At 40.6% G+C, this 16,923-nt stretch overlaps 2 protein-coding genes across 4 annotated transcripts in view; one reads left to right on the plus strand and one right to left on the minus strand.

Annotated features, from left to right (window-relative positions):
* Positions 1 to 16,923, minus strand: part of LOC109036100 (orexin receptor type 2) — a 553,272-nt gene that overhangs the window by 354,746 nt on the left and 181,603 nt on the right. The gene's annotated exons all lie outside the window — the stretch shown is intronic.
* On the plus strand, positions 561 to 16,041 carry LOC109036071 (uncharacterized). Its single transcript, XM_072304361.1, has 3 exons — positions 561 to 1,305; positions 3,783 to 4,085; positions 14,948 to 16,041. Exons 1-3 carry the CDS (start codon positions 1,228 to 1,230, stop codon positions 15,662 to 15,664), a joined length of 1,098 nt encoding a protein of 365 aa, XP_072160462.1. The 5' UTR covers positions 561 to 1,227; the 3' UTR covers positions 15,665 to 16,041.

A 16,923-nucleotide genomic window follows, 5' to 3' on the forward strand; every position in this document is an offset into this window, starting at 1 on the left:
TTGATTTCAGAGAAAACCAGTGGCACCATCGTGTTTCTCGCAAATTTTTACATAAGAATTAATAGTCAAATCGCATATTCCTCACACATGCAACATCTCCATTCAGCTGTTAAGGAAGAACGTCGTATGAACATTCGAGAGCTGCCAAATTTCTCCGGATTAGACGTGCGTTTTTTTTTAGAATAATCCTCTCCATTCTAATAAAATCATTTTTCACACGCTCAATGGGCTGAGGTGTGGAAGGGGAGTTTAAAGTCCGTATGTGATGTCCAGTCCATAAGTGGGTCGATTGAGGTTTCTTTTTTTTAATTCTCAATAATACTATCACTTTTTCGTTTGAGATTTGGTTATTCATATTTTCCCTTGAAATTTTCAGAAATCTTAGATCGAATGGGCCTGTTGCAAACTTTTGCTATAGCAAAAATAAGAGTTGTTCCTAGATAATGTCTCAAAATCACGACGAACGTCATCGGCAAACTCTGAAATGCACTCCTAACTTTACAATATACGTAGACATTTTACGAATTATAAAAAATACGAGCTTTTTTTGAGCTTGGAAGATGATTTCAGAGAAAACCAGTGGCACCATCGTGTTTTTGCGAACTTTTACATAAATAACAACACCCAAATCGCAAACCCCTCACACATGCACCATCTCCATTGGACGAGAAATATTCACGCATTTTCCTGAAAAGTCGCGATTTGTCGAGGTAAATTTGGCAACGCCTGGTGGCTCATACGGCGTTCCTACTTAGCGCGGCAACACTCAGTGAATGTTACCGCCTTTTTTAGCCATCGCTATGGCGAATTCTCTGCCTTCTCTTAACGAGGATTGAATTCAAGTTCAGAGCGAGCTATTCATGGACATGACGGAGGTAAAACAGAACCAGTCGTTGTTTTTCACTTTCGCGGTTACCTTTTGATTCTACGGTACGCTCTCCGACTGAATTCGGTTTTGGTGTAATTTCCTTATTTCTCAATGGAAATTCAACATTTCTCTCCGATGACGTCAGACTGACGTGGGAAATCACTCCTGTTCCCGGAATAAAATGGCAATGGAGAAAAATCGAACAGAAAAGGAGAGCGAAAGAAAATCAACCTACGATGTGGTATTATCATTTTCTTGGACATTCCTGTAATTTTTACATCTTGCGCGACAATCTCCCGCGAAATGCTTGAAATTTCCATTCGTTTTTAGCTCAAGTGGTTATTCTACTTGCCTTGAACATGCTACAAAAATTTCTGGTGCGATTAGTTTTCGGTACGGTCGTATTCTTGATCCTATTAGCAGGATGCGCTAAAGCGGTAAGTTTTCATTTTACATAAAATTTCCATTTTTCGTCCTTCAAACCTTGATATTTTTTTTGGCTGTGCGTCAACCAGGTAGTTCCTAAAAATACGCTCGCAGAAATCACAATCCTCAGAGAGATCTACTTGATGCCCTCTTATGTTTCCTGTCCATTCCTTTTTAGAAGGAGAAGATTGTTTGTCTCCTTATCCTAAATTCTTGAATCCTAATAATTCTTACTTACTTAAGTTTACTTAAGTTACTTAAGTTACTTAAGTTTAATACCCCGCAAACGTTCCGGCTCGTTCCGCGCGTGCGGCGATTCTGTCTTGATGAGGGGGCATTGGACATTTCTACTTCCTAATTTTTCTACTTTCTTCGAACCTTGAAGTGACGAGAAATACTGTAAACAAACGAGCTGAAGTTACTCTCAGTGACCATAGTCTTCCTCATGAACGATAAAATTCACTTGGACTTTCCATTGACGAAAGACGACGAAAATAAGGGAACATCTACTAACGTATTTTTATTAAAGAAAGTAACATCGGTAGGTTTGTTTTGCTGGTTTGATTGACGCACAGTTGAAAAATTCGAAATCCCAAATTCTGAAAGCAAGAGACTAAAATGAATTACTTCAAAAACCGCACCCGGGGGAACAAAAATAATCAATTGGGCCAACTTTTCCTTGATTAAAAAATATGTTTTGGCACCAAACTTTGCTTGAAAAAATTACTTAAGTCTACGAAAAAAAGGTTTTTTCTTTCTAGGAGGTGGGGGGGGATAATGGTGGATTCGCATGTTCTTTTCAACACCGAGTTCGAAAGTACCCTCAATTTTTCTCTTTACCCACCAATTTTCCGGATAACCGATATTATACTAAGAAACGAGATTTTCTAGGGATCAATCAATATTTTGAGGAATGGGTGCATGCTTGATACAAACTAAGATCATTTCCCGACTGACCATTCCATGATATATAAGGGAACATGTATCACATTCACATGTCCACATGTATTTGGCTTCAGGAAATTTCACAGTGTACAAAGAATTTAATTTTTTTTTTTTTGGGGGGGGGGGGGAATAATGGTAAATTCATGAATGCTTGTTAACACCGATTCCGAAAATATCCTCAGTTTTGCGTTACTCAAAAATTTTCCGGATGATCGGGATTGTCCGAAAAACAGGATATTCTAGAGAAAATTCAATATCCCAAGATATGTGTGCATGCTGCAGACAAACCAGGGCCATTTTCCGAGTCAACATTCCATGATATTTAGGGAAACATGTATCACACGTCCATAAAATTTGCCTCTATATTAATTGATGAGCAGTGGCGAGACACAAATGATCGATTACCGATTATTGATTCTCGTTTGAAGCTAGGGTAATGAAGTCCCAAGAACTCCCAAGCTCAAAAAAATCTCTCAAGTTGAGTGTGAGAGTGTGCCCGTGCAAATTTTTTCCAAACTTTATCTGATTTTTGCACGATATCAGTAGATAAATCAGTGCAATTTTCAGTTTGAAATTCCCGAGATTCTCCTAGTAAAAATTCAATTTGCTCGAGAAAATTTGGCAACACTTAAATATAGTCACGTCCTTATGTGAAAGGAGGATCGATTTCTCGTTGAGGTTGATTGCTCTGAATGTCGGGAGTTAACACTCCGGTCGCAGACGAAAAATAAACAATATTTCGAAGAAAATATGTCGTCTGTAGGGGTAAAGTTCGTCTATCTACCCTCAAAGTATGAGCGAGCTCATTTGATATCACTCGCAGGAATGGAGATGTTGCATGTGTGAGGAATTTGCGATTTGACGGTTGATTCTTAAGTAAAAGTTTGCAAGAAACACGATGGTGCCACTGGTTTTTTCTGAAATCAATTCCCAAGCTCAAAAAAAGCTCTCAAGTTGAGGCCAAAATGGAGGGGATATCTCACGCTACCCTGAGAGTCCACCTCTACATCAAGACAAACTCTCCATGCAAAGATGGGGAGCAAATACATTAGCAGGGTTGCCACTTTATTTCGGGACTCTAAAACTGGAAACACGGCAACCCTGCTAATGTATTTGCTCCCTATCTTTGCATGGAGAGTTTGTCTTGATGTAGACGTGGACTCTCAGGGTAGCGTGGGATATCCCCTTCACTTTGGCCTGAACTTGAGAGCTTTTTTTGAGCTTGGGAGTTGATTTCAGAGAAAATCAGTGGCACCATCGTGTTTCTCGGGAACTTTTACGTATAAGAATGAATAGTCAAATCGCAAAGTCCTCACACATGCGACATCTCCATTTAAAACCTTGGGTAGTTTAAATTTTTTCCTATGTTCTGTCTGTTTTCATTGCTGCAACATTGCCGCTTTTATTTTACACGTAATTCATTGGGAGGGACTCTGACCCGGGAAGAAGTTCTGGGAGGGAATCGCGCGACGCCCCGGAAAGGAAGTTTACATGCTTCTATTCGGATGTCTAATGGGCCTACTTCAATTTACTTTTTGGACAGGACGAGAACGATGACAAACGAAAGGCCTTCGAGGAATTGCTGGACAATATCGAGTTTGACCTTTGCACGGGTTTAATGAACACGGCGTTGGGGAGCGAGGAACGGAAACAGCTGGAGAGGAAGGCAAATGCTAAGTGCAAAGAGTATCACGCGCTGCTCAAGAGCTCGTTTTTTTATGAGTCTAACGAATGCATTAATGGTGACGACCCTAAATGCGCCGATACCAAGGATTCCTGGGATTCCTGCAATAAAATGCACCGCTGCTCCCTGCGCATCGACGGAATTTGGGCCGGAACTAAGCGGGTAAGTGCGAGAATCAATACTGCGGATTGAAAGTTGAAATCGGTAGGCAAAGCGATAGACACGGGTAGAGTACCTATATTGAGAGAGTATGGCCACTGGGGTTACCACCTCTGAGTGGCTCAGCCATCTTAGGCTGAATGGAGCCCTTAGGACCCAAAAATGACGGACGCCATAAATTAATGTAATGCAAAATGACTCAAAATGTAGTTTTCTTTGCTTATCGTAACGAGAAATTTACTCAAATGCACTCTTGCGACTTCTTTACATATTTTTAAGACTAATCGTGTGGAATTTTTGAGAAGAATTATCTTGAATGTAGTAAGGTTGGCAGCAAGTAAGGTTGGTGGTAACCGTCAAAAGTTGGCAATGACCCCCCTCCCATCCACAAAAACCAAAACAAAGCACCGCCATTTTTGGGTCCTAAGCCTCTCCATGGGGCCCAGTGGCCATACTCTCTTAATATAGGTACTCTAGACACGGGGGGAAAGTGAAGCGAGTTTTGCCGCAATCACACGCTGAATGTGGCTTGAATGTGGAAGTCATCGGCCCGATGCCTGAATTTTGCGCGTGAAGCCCTGGATAGACGATCAAATTCCGAACCAATTCCGATCAAATTAGACATGCTGATGACTGATGGTTACCATCTACCATCAAATTTTGACGGGCCGCACTTGTTCGATCAAAGTAAAGATCCGAATGGAGTGCCACCATTCATCATTTCCTGCCACAGGAAACATTTCTGCCAAGTTTTCATCTTAAAATGAAGCAAATTAATGAGTTTAAGACTGATGACTCCCGACACTTTGATGCTACTTTGATCAGAATTGGTTCGGGAATTTGATCGTCTATCCAGGTCTTGACGCGCAAAATTCAGGTAACGATTCTCAGCAACCATCGGACTAATGTTGGATTTGTCTGAGCTATATTCGAATAGATTTGACACACATCTGGATGAAAATAACTCGAATTTGCGAAATTTCAGCCGTTGGGCGATGACTGTTAACTTCCACTTTCAGCTTCTATATTCAGCGTGTGATTGCGGCATCTGTCCGGTGGTATCAGTCCATGGCCGTCAAAAAGTACGGGATTCGGAACTTTTTTGTTCCAATTTCTCCCATTCCATGACCGTCAAAGTTCTGGGATTCTTTTTGGATTCTTTTTCAAAAGTTCCGAGAAAGCCCCGGAAAATGCAAGAGATCGGGAATATTTCGGGAATTTCAAAAGATCCGAGAAAATCTCAAAAGATCCGGAATTCGGAGCTGATTCGGGGAAAATGGAGCACTGACTTTCTCGGTGGAGGCAGGTGGTTGCAATAATGGACAAAGGAGGAAGGTAATGGACTAACTAACGGCAACCCACGAGAGATCCTTTAGTTACCACCCACTTGAACTAGTAGGATTGCTCCATACACCTTATATAGTCTTTGTCTATTGTTCTGTCTATCACTTTCAACAATCAGCTCGCTTCAGTGTTACCGGGAATTTTTTTTCACGGATATTAAGTTTTGACATTTTTAGCGTCGCATAAGGGCGTTATTAAAAAAAAGTAAAAATCCTAAAAAAGTCAAAAGGGTTCCCTTTCTAACCCTCAAAGTTTCATTAGTAGTATTAGACCTCAGATAGAGCTATACAAGAGTATCAGGGTTAAAATACGGGTGAATACAGGGGAACAAACCTAAAATACAACAATTAAAACTCCTGACGGCTCGACTCAAAACTGAGTCATTTTCAATCGGTAAATACATGTAGGTCTCAGGTTTTCTCTTCGATATTTTCTAATTTTTATTGTATTTTCCGACTGAAAATGACTCGGTTTTGAGTCAAAACGTCTTTGGTTTTTTATTTTTTCATTTTAGCCTTGCTTCCCGCTTTTCCCCTCGTTCTACTCCTGTGAACATAGTATCGGGCTGTTTCGTCAAAATTTGTAGCTGTGCAAAAAAATAGAGCGTCACAAACAGTACAAATATAGGACCTATATTTATATAATCCGAAAAAAAATGTTAGTGTAGCTCTAGGGAAACAGCAATTCAAACTATCAAAATGTGTTTTTTTCAAGCTTAAAAATTTGGTCGCACCTTTCATTTCTAAAGAATGCCTCACTTTTGCTGAACCGACTGACTAGATTAAATAAACAAAATTAAGGCAAAAATATATTATTCCGTGTAAAAAAGAGCTTTTCTCGATGCAGAGGATCGAAGTTTGATTGCAGATCATTTCTCCACTTTTTTCCCGGTTCGCAAAAATAGAAATATTGAGCAGGTTGCGAGTTAGCGTAGCTCCGTTTTCAAACTCAGCAGTCGTTTCGTTTTTACGTGGATCGAATGACGCACGAACTCGTTTTTATACCACACGGAAAACGTTTGAAAAAATGTGGCTTCACTTGCTTGATGGCGTATCTCGGTAGATGAGCGGTTGTAAAATTTTGAATATGATTCATCAGAAAAGAAAAGGAATAAAGCGGAATCAAAACAACGTAAAGCATCAGAAGCATTATCGTGATGGATAAATTTAAGAAAAATAAAATTAGAATGAAGACATAAAAATGCTGTCCTCAAGTAACAAAGATTTTGCATTTTTCTTAAAGACGCACTAAATCTACGGGGGTAGAGGGATGTCCTTATAGATTTTCTGTCACTATGTATTTTTGTAGCCATGAATCGACTTTAAAACAAAAATGAATGTTTGCCTCGATGCATGACACAAAGTACAAATGCACCGATGCATTTCGGGTAATATAGACATCATCAGAGTATTACATAAGAACAAATATTAACAAATCATTAAAAATAAAAAACAAGTAGTGAACTCCAACACAATGCACTATGGTCCGAATAGCCGGTTTAAGCGGCATTAAATCAGATACGTGTGTTTAAACTTCGCAACATGAGTTTTCAGGGGTTTTTAGGGTCGCTGAGTGCAAACATGCTAATATGCCTCAGGAAAAATCCATTTTTAACATTTTTATACTTTATATAACTGTGGTAATAATTTGTTCACAAACCTTAAATTGAGGTTATCCATCCGTGACGAAGCGGTGGAGCAAACGGCATCGCGTCTCACTCATCTTCTTGATGGCCCGGGTTCGATTCTCGGGAGAATTTTTTTTTTTTTTTTTATAAGTTTAAAAATTAATTTTACATTGGATGGACTATAAGAAGCTAAAAGTAGAGCCTCGTCAAACACTACTATCAAGGGAACTTGAAAAAGACAGCTCAGGATAATACTTCTACGTTTCATGGCTCCAGAGGCCTACTTTCAAGTCCCACCGATCAGCCGTTTGAACTTGTTTTCGTCTGCCAAGCGAAACATAAGCTTAAATATATCCATTTTGATAGATTATTTGTTTGAAACATGGGTAAACGTAAAAAAAAAAGTTTACGGGACCTCAAAGTGGCTTCCTAAGACAATTTCATTGCTCGGGAGCCTTACTTTCAAGTCCCACCGATCAACCGTTTAGACTTGTTTTCGTCTGCCAAGCTAAAGTTATGCTAAAATATATCTACACTGATAGATTATATGTTTGAAACACTTAAAACGTCAAAAAAAAACTTTTACGGGGCCTCAAAGTAGCCTCTCGAGGCGATTCTTTGCTGTTCTTGAGCACAAAGTTTCAATTGGTCCCGATCAACCCCATCAACTCGTATTATTCTGCCTGGGCAGATTTAGGCTCTAATGCATTCGATTTGCTAGAATATGACAATGGAACATGATAAAAGTCATCGTCAATGGCATATGATAGCTAATTGTAGTAAGTGATAAGAAACGCGAAAACGTCATTTTTCATGAGAAATAACTTGAGGCTATGGTGGACTATGGTTCTGCCACTAGACTAAAAGATAGTCTAGAGTCATGACAATAACTTCCGAGTAAAATTACGAGGTGCTCAGAGGTGCTAAGTATATTTTTTGGGTCCTACTTCTGCGATTTTATTGATAAAACTGACTATGTCCAAGGGTTAATCTAGAGCATTAGATATGATAAAAAAGAATAGTTTCAGCATAAAACATTTTAAACTTATCTTGTATTTTGTGAATCAAGTGCCCAAACACTTTCAGGTACGGTGAAACGACGAAAACAAGCCCTTAAACACAGCACTGCCGCTCGGTAACTGGAATCGCACTCATAAAGTGCTCCGCGTGCCGCACTTCCCAGGCTTGTCACATCTTTATTAGTGCTTTAATCGAAGTGAAATTTTACAGGAGTCTTCTCTACAGTATGTACTATCGATCTACCTCTTAAAATCTAACTTTTTCCAAACTTCACTTTTTCGATTTATTGCCGCTTAAACCGGCTATTCGGACCATAGTGCAATGTGTTGATAAGGCGCGTCATTAACTCACACATATCAACCCCTTTAGTTTTCATTTACAGAGATTTCAAAATAGGCAAGTAGTACAACAAGAGAATTCATACGATCCAACTCTTCAACGACTCACTTTGACGAGACCTTGTATTGTGAATGTAGAAAGCCATTCGAACGAGTTTAAGATTTTTGATCTGCCCCCAGCAATATCTTATCAGATTCTTAAAGAAAAGTGCTACGGAATAATTTAAGCGAAGAAAAGAAAAATTCTGTCGAACTCCTGAAAGATACAGTCGATTTAAAGGTCTTTTTGGGGCTAAAATATTCAAATCACCGGTACCTATTATAAATCCCGATATATTATTGAAAAGAAATTGACTCGATATAAATGCAATTGCATTAAATATGTCTTGATTTTGTTATTTTAAACGTATTTCCATGCAAAGAAGTTCAACCATGTCCATGCTTTATTCATTCATGAATTGAAAGTAAGCAATCTACATCCCAAAAATCTACCGATTTGCCGTAAAAAATTGCGGAAACTTGATATACCAGGTCGATGCACTCACTCGTTGAATTCACCAACCAATTTCGTGGGTACAAATATATAAAAATCAATATGCTATAGTCATTTTGGGTGCATTTATTTTTCATGAAATAATAATAATTTCAATCCCGAAAAACCATCAATTTTCCGTATAAAATGGAAAAAATCGAGATGTGTCGACTCCCTGACGTGAAAATTAGATTCTACGTGTAAAAATACTTACACATGGATATGCTGAACAGAAACCACGTGTGGACACAGTTAGGATACATAGCCCCAGAATACTTTTAAAGCGCCTTTACTTTCCAGAATCTTGACGGAATTTTTTTTTTTTTGGCTTAAACGACCCAAGAGACACTGTAGTTAAAAAATATTTAGAATTTTTGATTTTGACACAAAAAAAAATGTTCGTTCAGGCACACCCTGTATTGTATGGAGTATTGCGCTGGTATTCAATCATTGCCTTCAGATCAAAATTCTTACAAGGAAGCCCCTTGCAAGAGGCGAATTTGTTGTAATTTCTCCCAATTTTTTCTCCGTTATATAGTTGAATTGCTTGCCAAATTCTGAGGTCAATTATATTTAATTGTAATTTATACATTTCTTTTTTCCCCTTCATTTTATTTTTTGTATGGAGAAGTTTCGTTGATTTCTTCGGATTTCGAATACTGTAACTTCTCTTCTATTCGGCCGATTTTTATGAATGAGACCTCTTTCAATTCGTCTTTGAATGGAGAGTAAGGAAAAAATTGCTAAATACTCGCAAAACAATTTTTTCGAAAATTTGATGGATCCCAGCGTGACGGTGAAATGGGTAATCGAGTGAAAGTAATTAGGTCTGACTGTGGCGAGGGCCGCGAGGGTCGCCTTTTGTTCTTCAGCTGGGAAGCGACGCGGCGATCCGAGCCAGGACCGGGACGCATATTCCCAAACCCCGCGTGGATTGTGAAATCCCGTTCAGACCCCAACCGAAGCCCCTTGTGCGGGTCCGAGACTCCTCCGCACCGGCTCGGCTCAGGTAGTCTCTCATCTCCGTCCAACCTTCATGCCCTTCCTCTGATTTCTTCTCAACAGTTTTGGCCACGAATTAATCGATGTAATATTTATTTATTCAGTTGAATCTTTTGAAACAGCAGAATTTGAGGACTTTTTCGGTAAAAGGGCGAATGGAACTTGCCATGCTGTTGCGATTGCGCAGTTTTCTTACCGTTCGCGGCAAATGAAATTCATTCACAGTCGATTTATGTCCTTTAAATCGCCAGGAAAAACTCTGAGCAGATTCAACGAAAAATAAACAGCAAAACAGTCGGATAGAGAACTACGTTGCACAATCTTAGCAGAAATGGACGTCTCATACGCCCTTTCACCGAAAAATGCCTAAATTACGTGCAGTGGAAATATTTTTTAATGCCGAAAATTTCGCAATGCAGAGTCATGACGTCACCTTCGTTGATCGCATGATCAATAAACTTGTCTATTGGCTATGCCTACCGTTTTGTTCTTTGTAAAAAACATTTTTGATGGAAAACTCTCGGAACATTTTTAGAGCAGCGCAATGCATATCGACGGTGAAACTACCAAACCACGTATCTCGGTTTGCGACGTCGCAGACTTCCTGTCATACTTTATTTTTTAAATGAAAAACTACTTAACGTCCAGTCTTGAAAATTTCTGTGATTTTTCCTCTTCGTGCGGAGAAAGTTCGGTGAAAATTTCAAGGCATAATATTGATTTGGTCTACTTCAAAAAAATAAAATGTGAGCGGAGATTTTTAAACACCGCAAACGAGATATGTGGTTTGGCAGTTTCACCGTCGATATGCATCTCACAAGCCGCTTTGATTAGTGGAATTTGCGGAGCTATTGTACTGGAAAAAAATGATTACGTAAGAATTAATATTCTTGAATTTGCCGCTAGGAGGAGATTTCTCTTGGCTTAAGCTGCAAAATGCGTACCTACTTTGAGAAAAAAGCCGCTGCCGCTCATATCAAGCAGGATTCGGCCTTATTCCAGTGACCTTATTCTTGATTCAAGAGCAGTATTCTTGACGAAAAATTCAAGTAATTTTTTTTTTCTTTTTTCAATTATTTCCTATCTTTTACTTATATAGTTCTGCGCAGAACCTATCACCTTGCTTGAAAGGATAAACAGTAAACCTGGTGGTGAAGTAGAGTTATAAAAAAAAGTCTCTGCATTTGCGAGGATGAATATGCACTTGGTGTCTCACCCGAATCAATAGGAGAGCTATTAAAACCCCATTAAATAGGGCTTGTTTTGAGGAGGAAGAAGATATTTTCCGGAAAACAAAAAGAGTGGACCGCGAGGTCACCCCCATTCATTCCGAAGGGTTGAAGAGACAATCAGACGGCGCGGCGAGACGCGAGACGGGAGAAAGGAGAAAGGAGAGAGGATGGCCGCAGTGCCCAAGGCCACTTGCTGAAGAGGCCCATGCCGACCGCGGCAGGGCTCAGAAGGCAGCGGCTAACGATTTTGAGGACAGGCTAGATTTTTCACAATCCACGCGGGGTTTGGGAATATGCGACCGGGACACTACCTGGGTTTTGTGCCTGCCTGTGCACTGTTTTGGCCTGATAGGGGAGTGAATTTCTGTATGGGCCACGGTTAGCACATGGGCTAATGAGTCTCGAGGCTCATCAGAGATTGCACTTACCACTATCCTGCTGGCCCTGGCTATCAGAGCAACGAGTACCAAATTTTGAAAAGGATAACAGGGGTATGGAGATCTGTCAAAGCAACGTTTTAAACAAAACGAAGAAGTGAAATTCTCATTCAACGAGTGCCGACCTGATCAGCCATCCTCGAATCAGTTCGCTTGCTTCTGCTTATATATGCATATTTTAAATCAGCGCGTCGCATTCTAAGGTTTTTTTAAGAAAAACCAAGTAACGTAGACTCTTGGTATTCATTACACATAAACTAGAGAGCCCCAGAATGAGAAACAACTTTAAATCATAATTATTGACGGATAAATAAACTTTTTACACGCTTTGGAAAATCTCTGAAGTTCGCGGTAGTCACTTTTCGGTAAGGAACTAAGGGACTCGGTTATTGTATCGAGTGGGGGGTCGAAACGATCGCAAAGGCGGTATACTACGTATACGCGCCAACTAGAGTACAGAGCACATAGTCTCATATGTTATGTGTTCTATGTGCTTTGTGCTCAAGTTTCTTATTTTTAATGATTTGTTAATATTTGTTCTTATAGCTTCGATCTTATAGCCCCCTCAAATTGTAATACATTGTGGATTGAATTGCGAGCGAAGTTTTCCGAAAAATGTGTTAGTTACCAAAGGAACTTCGGCAACACTCAAATGCTCATGAAGCTTTTTTTGCTTTTCAATAAAAAAAGTAAATGCTCAAGCTGTGCATACGTAAAAATGATTATACGGCGGAGAAGAATGAAAACCTATATTTTTCAAACACCTTTCCCAAACGGCAGGTTCAATTCACTCGATGGGGTTTTTTTTAAGTTTTTCTTGGGTTTTTCAAGTTTCAGATTTATGCTCCCACTTTCGGTTTTGTCAATGCGTCCAGCATTGTTGGCTTTTACAGTGATAATTGCTCCTGATTTTCAATGAGCAAAGTTAAAAAAGTAGGTCCAGTTTCACAATATGGCCTGTCCATTAAGTTGTTTCGCTAATGAGTGTGATGCCTTCTTCGCAAAAAAAGGAATTGAATCCATCATTTGCTAAATGCCGCAGATGCCACATGATTTCGAGAGAAACGAGAAAAATTGTTATCTTCGAGAGTACCCGATCTTTATAACCGACAAATGAAAATTTTTTTTGAGGCCTCCAAACGTACTATTTTTGTCGTCACTTTGCTGAAAGACTATCTTGGTATACAAGCAAAAATAATCCATTAAAAAGCTCAATTTTTGAAATTTTGACGCTTACGACATTTAAAATAAGCGGTTACATTTCGATGGAAATAATAATGCTCTGTTCCCATGTTGTAGTGTTATCAATCAACACTGACTCACTTCCAAGTCAAAATTTGCCGTTCCTCAAGTGAAGTATCGTAAGTACATTTCGACGTAGCAAAATTTCCACGCACGAATTGTCGTTTTACCAGGATACTGTTGGCATTTACGTCTGAGCATTTTAGTGGTTGTTTTCCGATTACACATCAAAATCAGAGACAATTTGAACAGGGTTTGCACGGACACGTTTTTGTAAAAACTTGATTTATTGAAAATGATTTTGCAACCTCGGAATAGATTTGTGCTCCTTCGTCGGAGGACCGACGTAATGACAATTAAAGCTTCCAATTATAAGACTTTGATCGACTGTAAATGATTTAAAATTACTATTATTTTCTGAATTGAACTCACAATACGACCGCGATTAGCAGAAAGAAACCAAACCACATCAGCTATTGCCAAATGAAAAGAAGCTATTCAATTTTTTACAAGAGAACGTTTGTACGGACTTTTTTTTTAAATTTTAAGGAATTTGCTCCGTACTATGCAGAAAATTCACTGAAATTCGCAAACATATCTGCACAACCGTTTTCATGAAAAAAAAAATGAAATTGCCCAATGAAATTTGGCAATAGCTGACGTGGCTTGGTTCCTTTCTGCTTGACGTGGTCCACTTTCTAGCTCATCCGTAAAAACAGGGAAACTCGAGGTACATGCGTTGTCTCTAAACCGAGCCAGAAATTGTGGTTCTCTAAGTGGACCAGATTTTGCAATCAGGAAGGAACTACAATATAAAGCTCATCTGTAAAAAGTCTCATGTGCATAGGGAAACTAATGATAAGTACGTTGTTTCTAAACTGAGCCAGATATTGTTGTTCCTAATTGCAAAATGCTAAAAGGGCGGCCCATTGAACTCGATTCATCCTCAATGTCGGTACAGAATATTATTCTCAGCGAATCTACGGGAATCAATCATCAAAACACGATTCTGTGACCAGCGCAACCCCATTAGCCCTTGTCTCCACGTGCCGTTTCACGGGATTTGTCCCTGGGAAAAATCCCGCTTACAAAGTTGGGAAAAATATTGAGTTAATCGATATTTTTCCCAGTACAAATGTATGGTCCTTGTTCTCCTAAGATTCACTGAGAGAGGGAGAAGAAGTGAAAACAAATTGTGCGATATTTTATTGATTACTCCATTGTTAATGTTTGTTCAGTTGAAATAATGTATCTAATTGTCAATTGAGTGCATTTAGTATTTTAATCCCGGTTCAATACTCGACTTTAACTAATTTATCTTCCCGCGCAAACTAGTCGCAGGACTGTACTGCCGTGCAACGCAAAAACGCCGTAAACGCCATTTTACATTTTTTGGAAATAATGTTTCATAACAAAAAAACTTGCTCACCTTGGGACAATGTTTTTACAGAATTCTTTTGCAAATACTATCAAGAACTTAACCTGAAAATTTGAGATGCATGGGCAAAATAGTTTTTATTTTATGAAGTATTAAGTTCCAAAAAACGAGGGAAAATCTTGATGGATTTACGGCGTTCTCGCCTAGCACGGTAGTGTATGAGCCCAGTCCCTTGGAGACGGTAACTGGGATAAATGCCAAATGTTTCATTCCTGCGATTCGAACCTGCACGGAGAAAAAAACCTCGTGCGTGGGACCCGACGTTTAGGTCATATGGATCTCTGAAGTTTTCAGATTGAGCATCTGAACACCTAAGGTCGAGCTGTCGAGGTTCGGATCACACATCTGAAACTTCAGTTCTTACATCCGAAGTACTTCAGATGTGAGAACCGAAGTTATTCGGATGTGAGAACCGAAGTACTTCAGATGTAAGAACTGAAGTTTCAGATGTGTGATCCGAACCTCGACAGCTAAACCTTAATAGTGCAGATGCTCAATCTGAAAACTTCAGAGGTCCATATGACCTAAACTTCGGGTCCCACGCACGAAGTTTTTTTCTCCGTGTGGGACAAATCCCCTGAAACGTCCCGTGGAGACAATGCCCTATGTCCCCCCAAAAAATGGACTTTATATTTTTTGGCACTGCTTTGCAGAGATCAATTTATCGGTGCGTATCCGCTGCCCTGAAACAGCGCAAGGAGCAAAAAGGACAGGAGTGCGCCAGGCGGAGGGAAGAAAAGGGCTACAAACCTGCGCCAGAGCCTCCCGCGCCAACAAAACCAAAAACCGGGTTCCCAACCGCAAGAGCGCCCACAGCTACAGTAAACAAGAGGGCGCCCACCTCGACGGCGTCCAATACGGGGGCGCCCCCCAAGACGGTTCCCGCTAAGGCTCCGCCCACCTGGACCACAGCGTCCAATACGGGGGCGCCCCCAAAGACGGTTCCCGCTAAGGATACGCCCACCATAAAGCTGCGCACCAGGCCGACGCCCGCTAAGCAGGCGTCCACTGCGAAGACGCCCGCCAAACCGACGCCCACTAAGCAGACGCCCGCCAAACCGGCGCCCACTCAGCCGACGCCGGCCAGGACGGCGCCCCCCGCGATGAAGCCCAATTGGCCTCAACAGAGACAGGACTCGAAACCGCGCTTCCAACCACCGACCCAATGGACGGCCCCTGGGAGCTTCGGCAACACGCCCACCGGACACACCGGGGCGACACGCCCTATCCCGCCGCCCAAACCTAGCCCGGCCGTCACCGTCACTATGGACCCCAGGGCTAGTGCTAGGACAGTCACTTTCGGCGGCAATGCTGCTCCCCGGGCCGGTGGCGGTTACCAAAAGTTCGGGCACTCCTATACTTTTAGTTAGATACAGAGATATTAAAACAGCTTTAGCTTCACTGAAAAAAAGAATGGTGACATCTAGTGTAAGTCTACCTGGTTTTTTACACAGTGATACTACACGGAGAAAAAAAACCTCGTGCGTGGGACCGGAAGTTTAGGTCATATGGATCTCTGAAGTTTTCGGATTGAGCATCTGAGCACTTTAGGTCTAGCTGTCGAGGTTCGGGTCACACATCTGAAACTTCAGTTCTTACATCTGAAGTACTTCAGATGTGAAAACCGAAGTTTTTCGGATGTGAGAACCGAAGTTCTTCGGATGTGAAAACCGAAGTACTTCAGACGTAAGAACTGAAGTTTCAGATGTGTGATCCGAACCTCGACAGCTAGACCTAAAGTGTTCAGATGCTCAATCCAAAAACTTCAGAGATCCATATGACCTAAACTCGGGTCCCACGCACGAATTTTTTTTCTCCGTGTGACATCTAGTGTAAGTCTACTTGATTTTTTACACAGTGATACTACACTGTTAAATATCAATGATTTACTCTGAGTGAGTACTCGGCGTGAAAAAAAAAAAAATCCAGCGCGAATTTCGCGCCGTACTCTGAGTGAATAGATCAGAGCGTAATTACCACCAACGATGGACGAATCATAGTTGAGGTACCTCGAGTAGCGTGAATTCAGGGCGTCCTACGAGCGCCGAATGGCAAAGTGGTAGCGCACTCGTCTATCACCGCCGCGACTCGAGTTCAAATCTATGCTGCGGCAGTTCCATTTTACGTTTGCCTGTCAGATTTTCACTCCCGCTAAAGCGCGAAATTTGCACCGGATCCATGCACTCAGAGTAACAGGTGGTCAAAATAACAACTGAGTAAGCGTGAATTTCGCGCCGGGATTTTCAACGGTGTATCTATCGAAAATAACCAGAATTATGGTAATATTCACCAAAACTCTGATAATACGCACCATGATATTGTAAATGCTACCGAAGAGTCTGGTGTATATTACCATACTCGAATCACTGTGTCTGAGTATGATAAAATCTACCATTTTTTAGTGTTAGCTTGTTTTAGCCTTGATCCTGTATTTTGTGTTTCTTGTTTATAAAAAATCGGGCTATGAAACTTTTTCTCGTGATATAAAAACATGGATAGCCATGATAAGCCAGAAGCCAGAGATGCAAAATTTCATGAAAGTTCATAAAGTGAAATTTCATTTCGAAATGACTATGCAAGGAAATACGAAGAATGGCGCCGGCTGAAGGAAAAGTATAGATAAAGGTCG

The sequence above is a fragment of the Bemisia tabaci genome, chromosome 9, assembly GCF_918797505.1.
Source record: "Bemisia tabaci chromosome 9, PGI_BMITA_v3".
Classification (NCBI taxonomy): Eukaryota; Metazoa; Arthropoda; class Insecta; order Hemiptera; family Aleyrodidae; genus Bemisia; species Bemisia tabaci.

Excerpts from the sequence above, each read along its gene's own strand:
- LOC109036071 (XM_072304361.1), top strand. The coding sequence starts at position 1,228 with ATGCTACAAAAATTTCTGGTGCGATTAGTTTTCGGTACGGTCGTATTC. Across the intron at positions 1,306-3,782 it reads TAGCAGGATGCGCTAAAGCG|GACGAGAACGATGACAAACG; the intron begins GTAAGTTTTCAT and ends CTTTTTGGACAG. Across the intron at positions 4,086-14,947 it reads TTTGGGCCGGAACTAAGCGG|AGATCAATTTATCGGTGCGT; the intron begins GTAAGTGCGAGA and ends ACTGCTTTGCAG.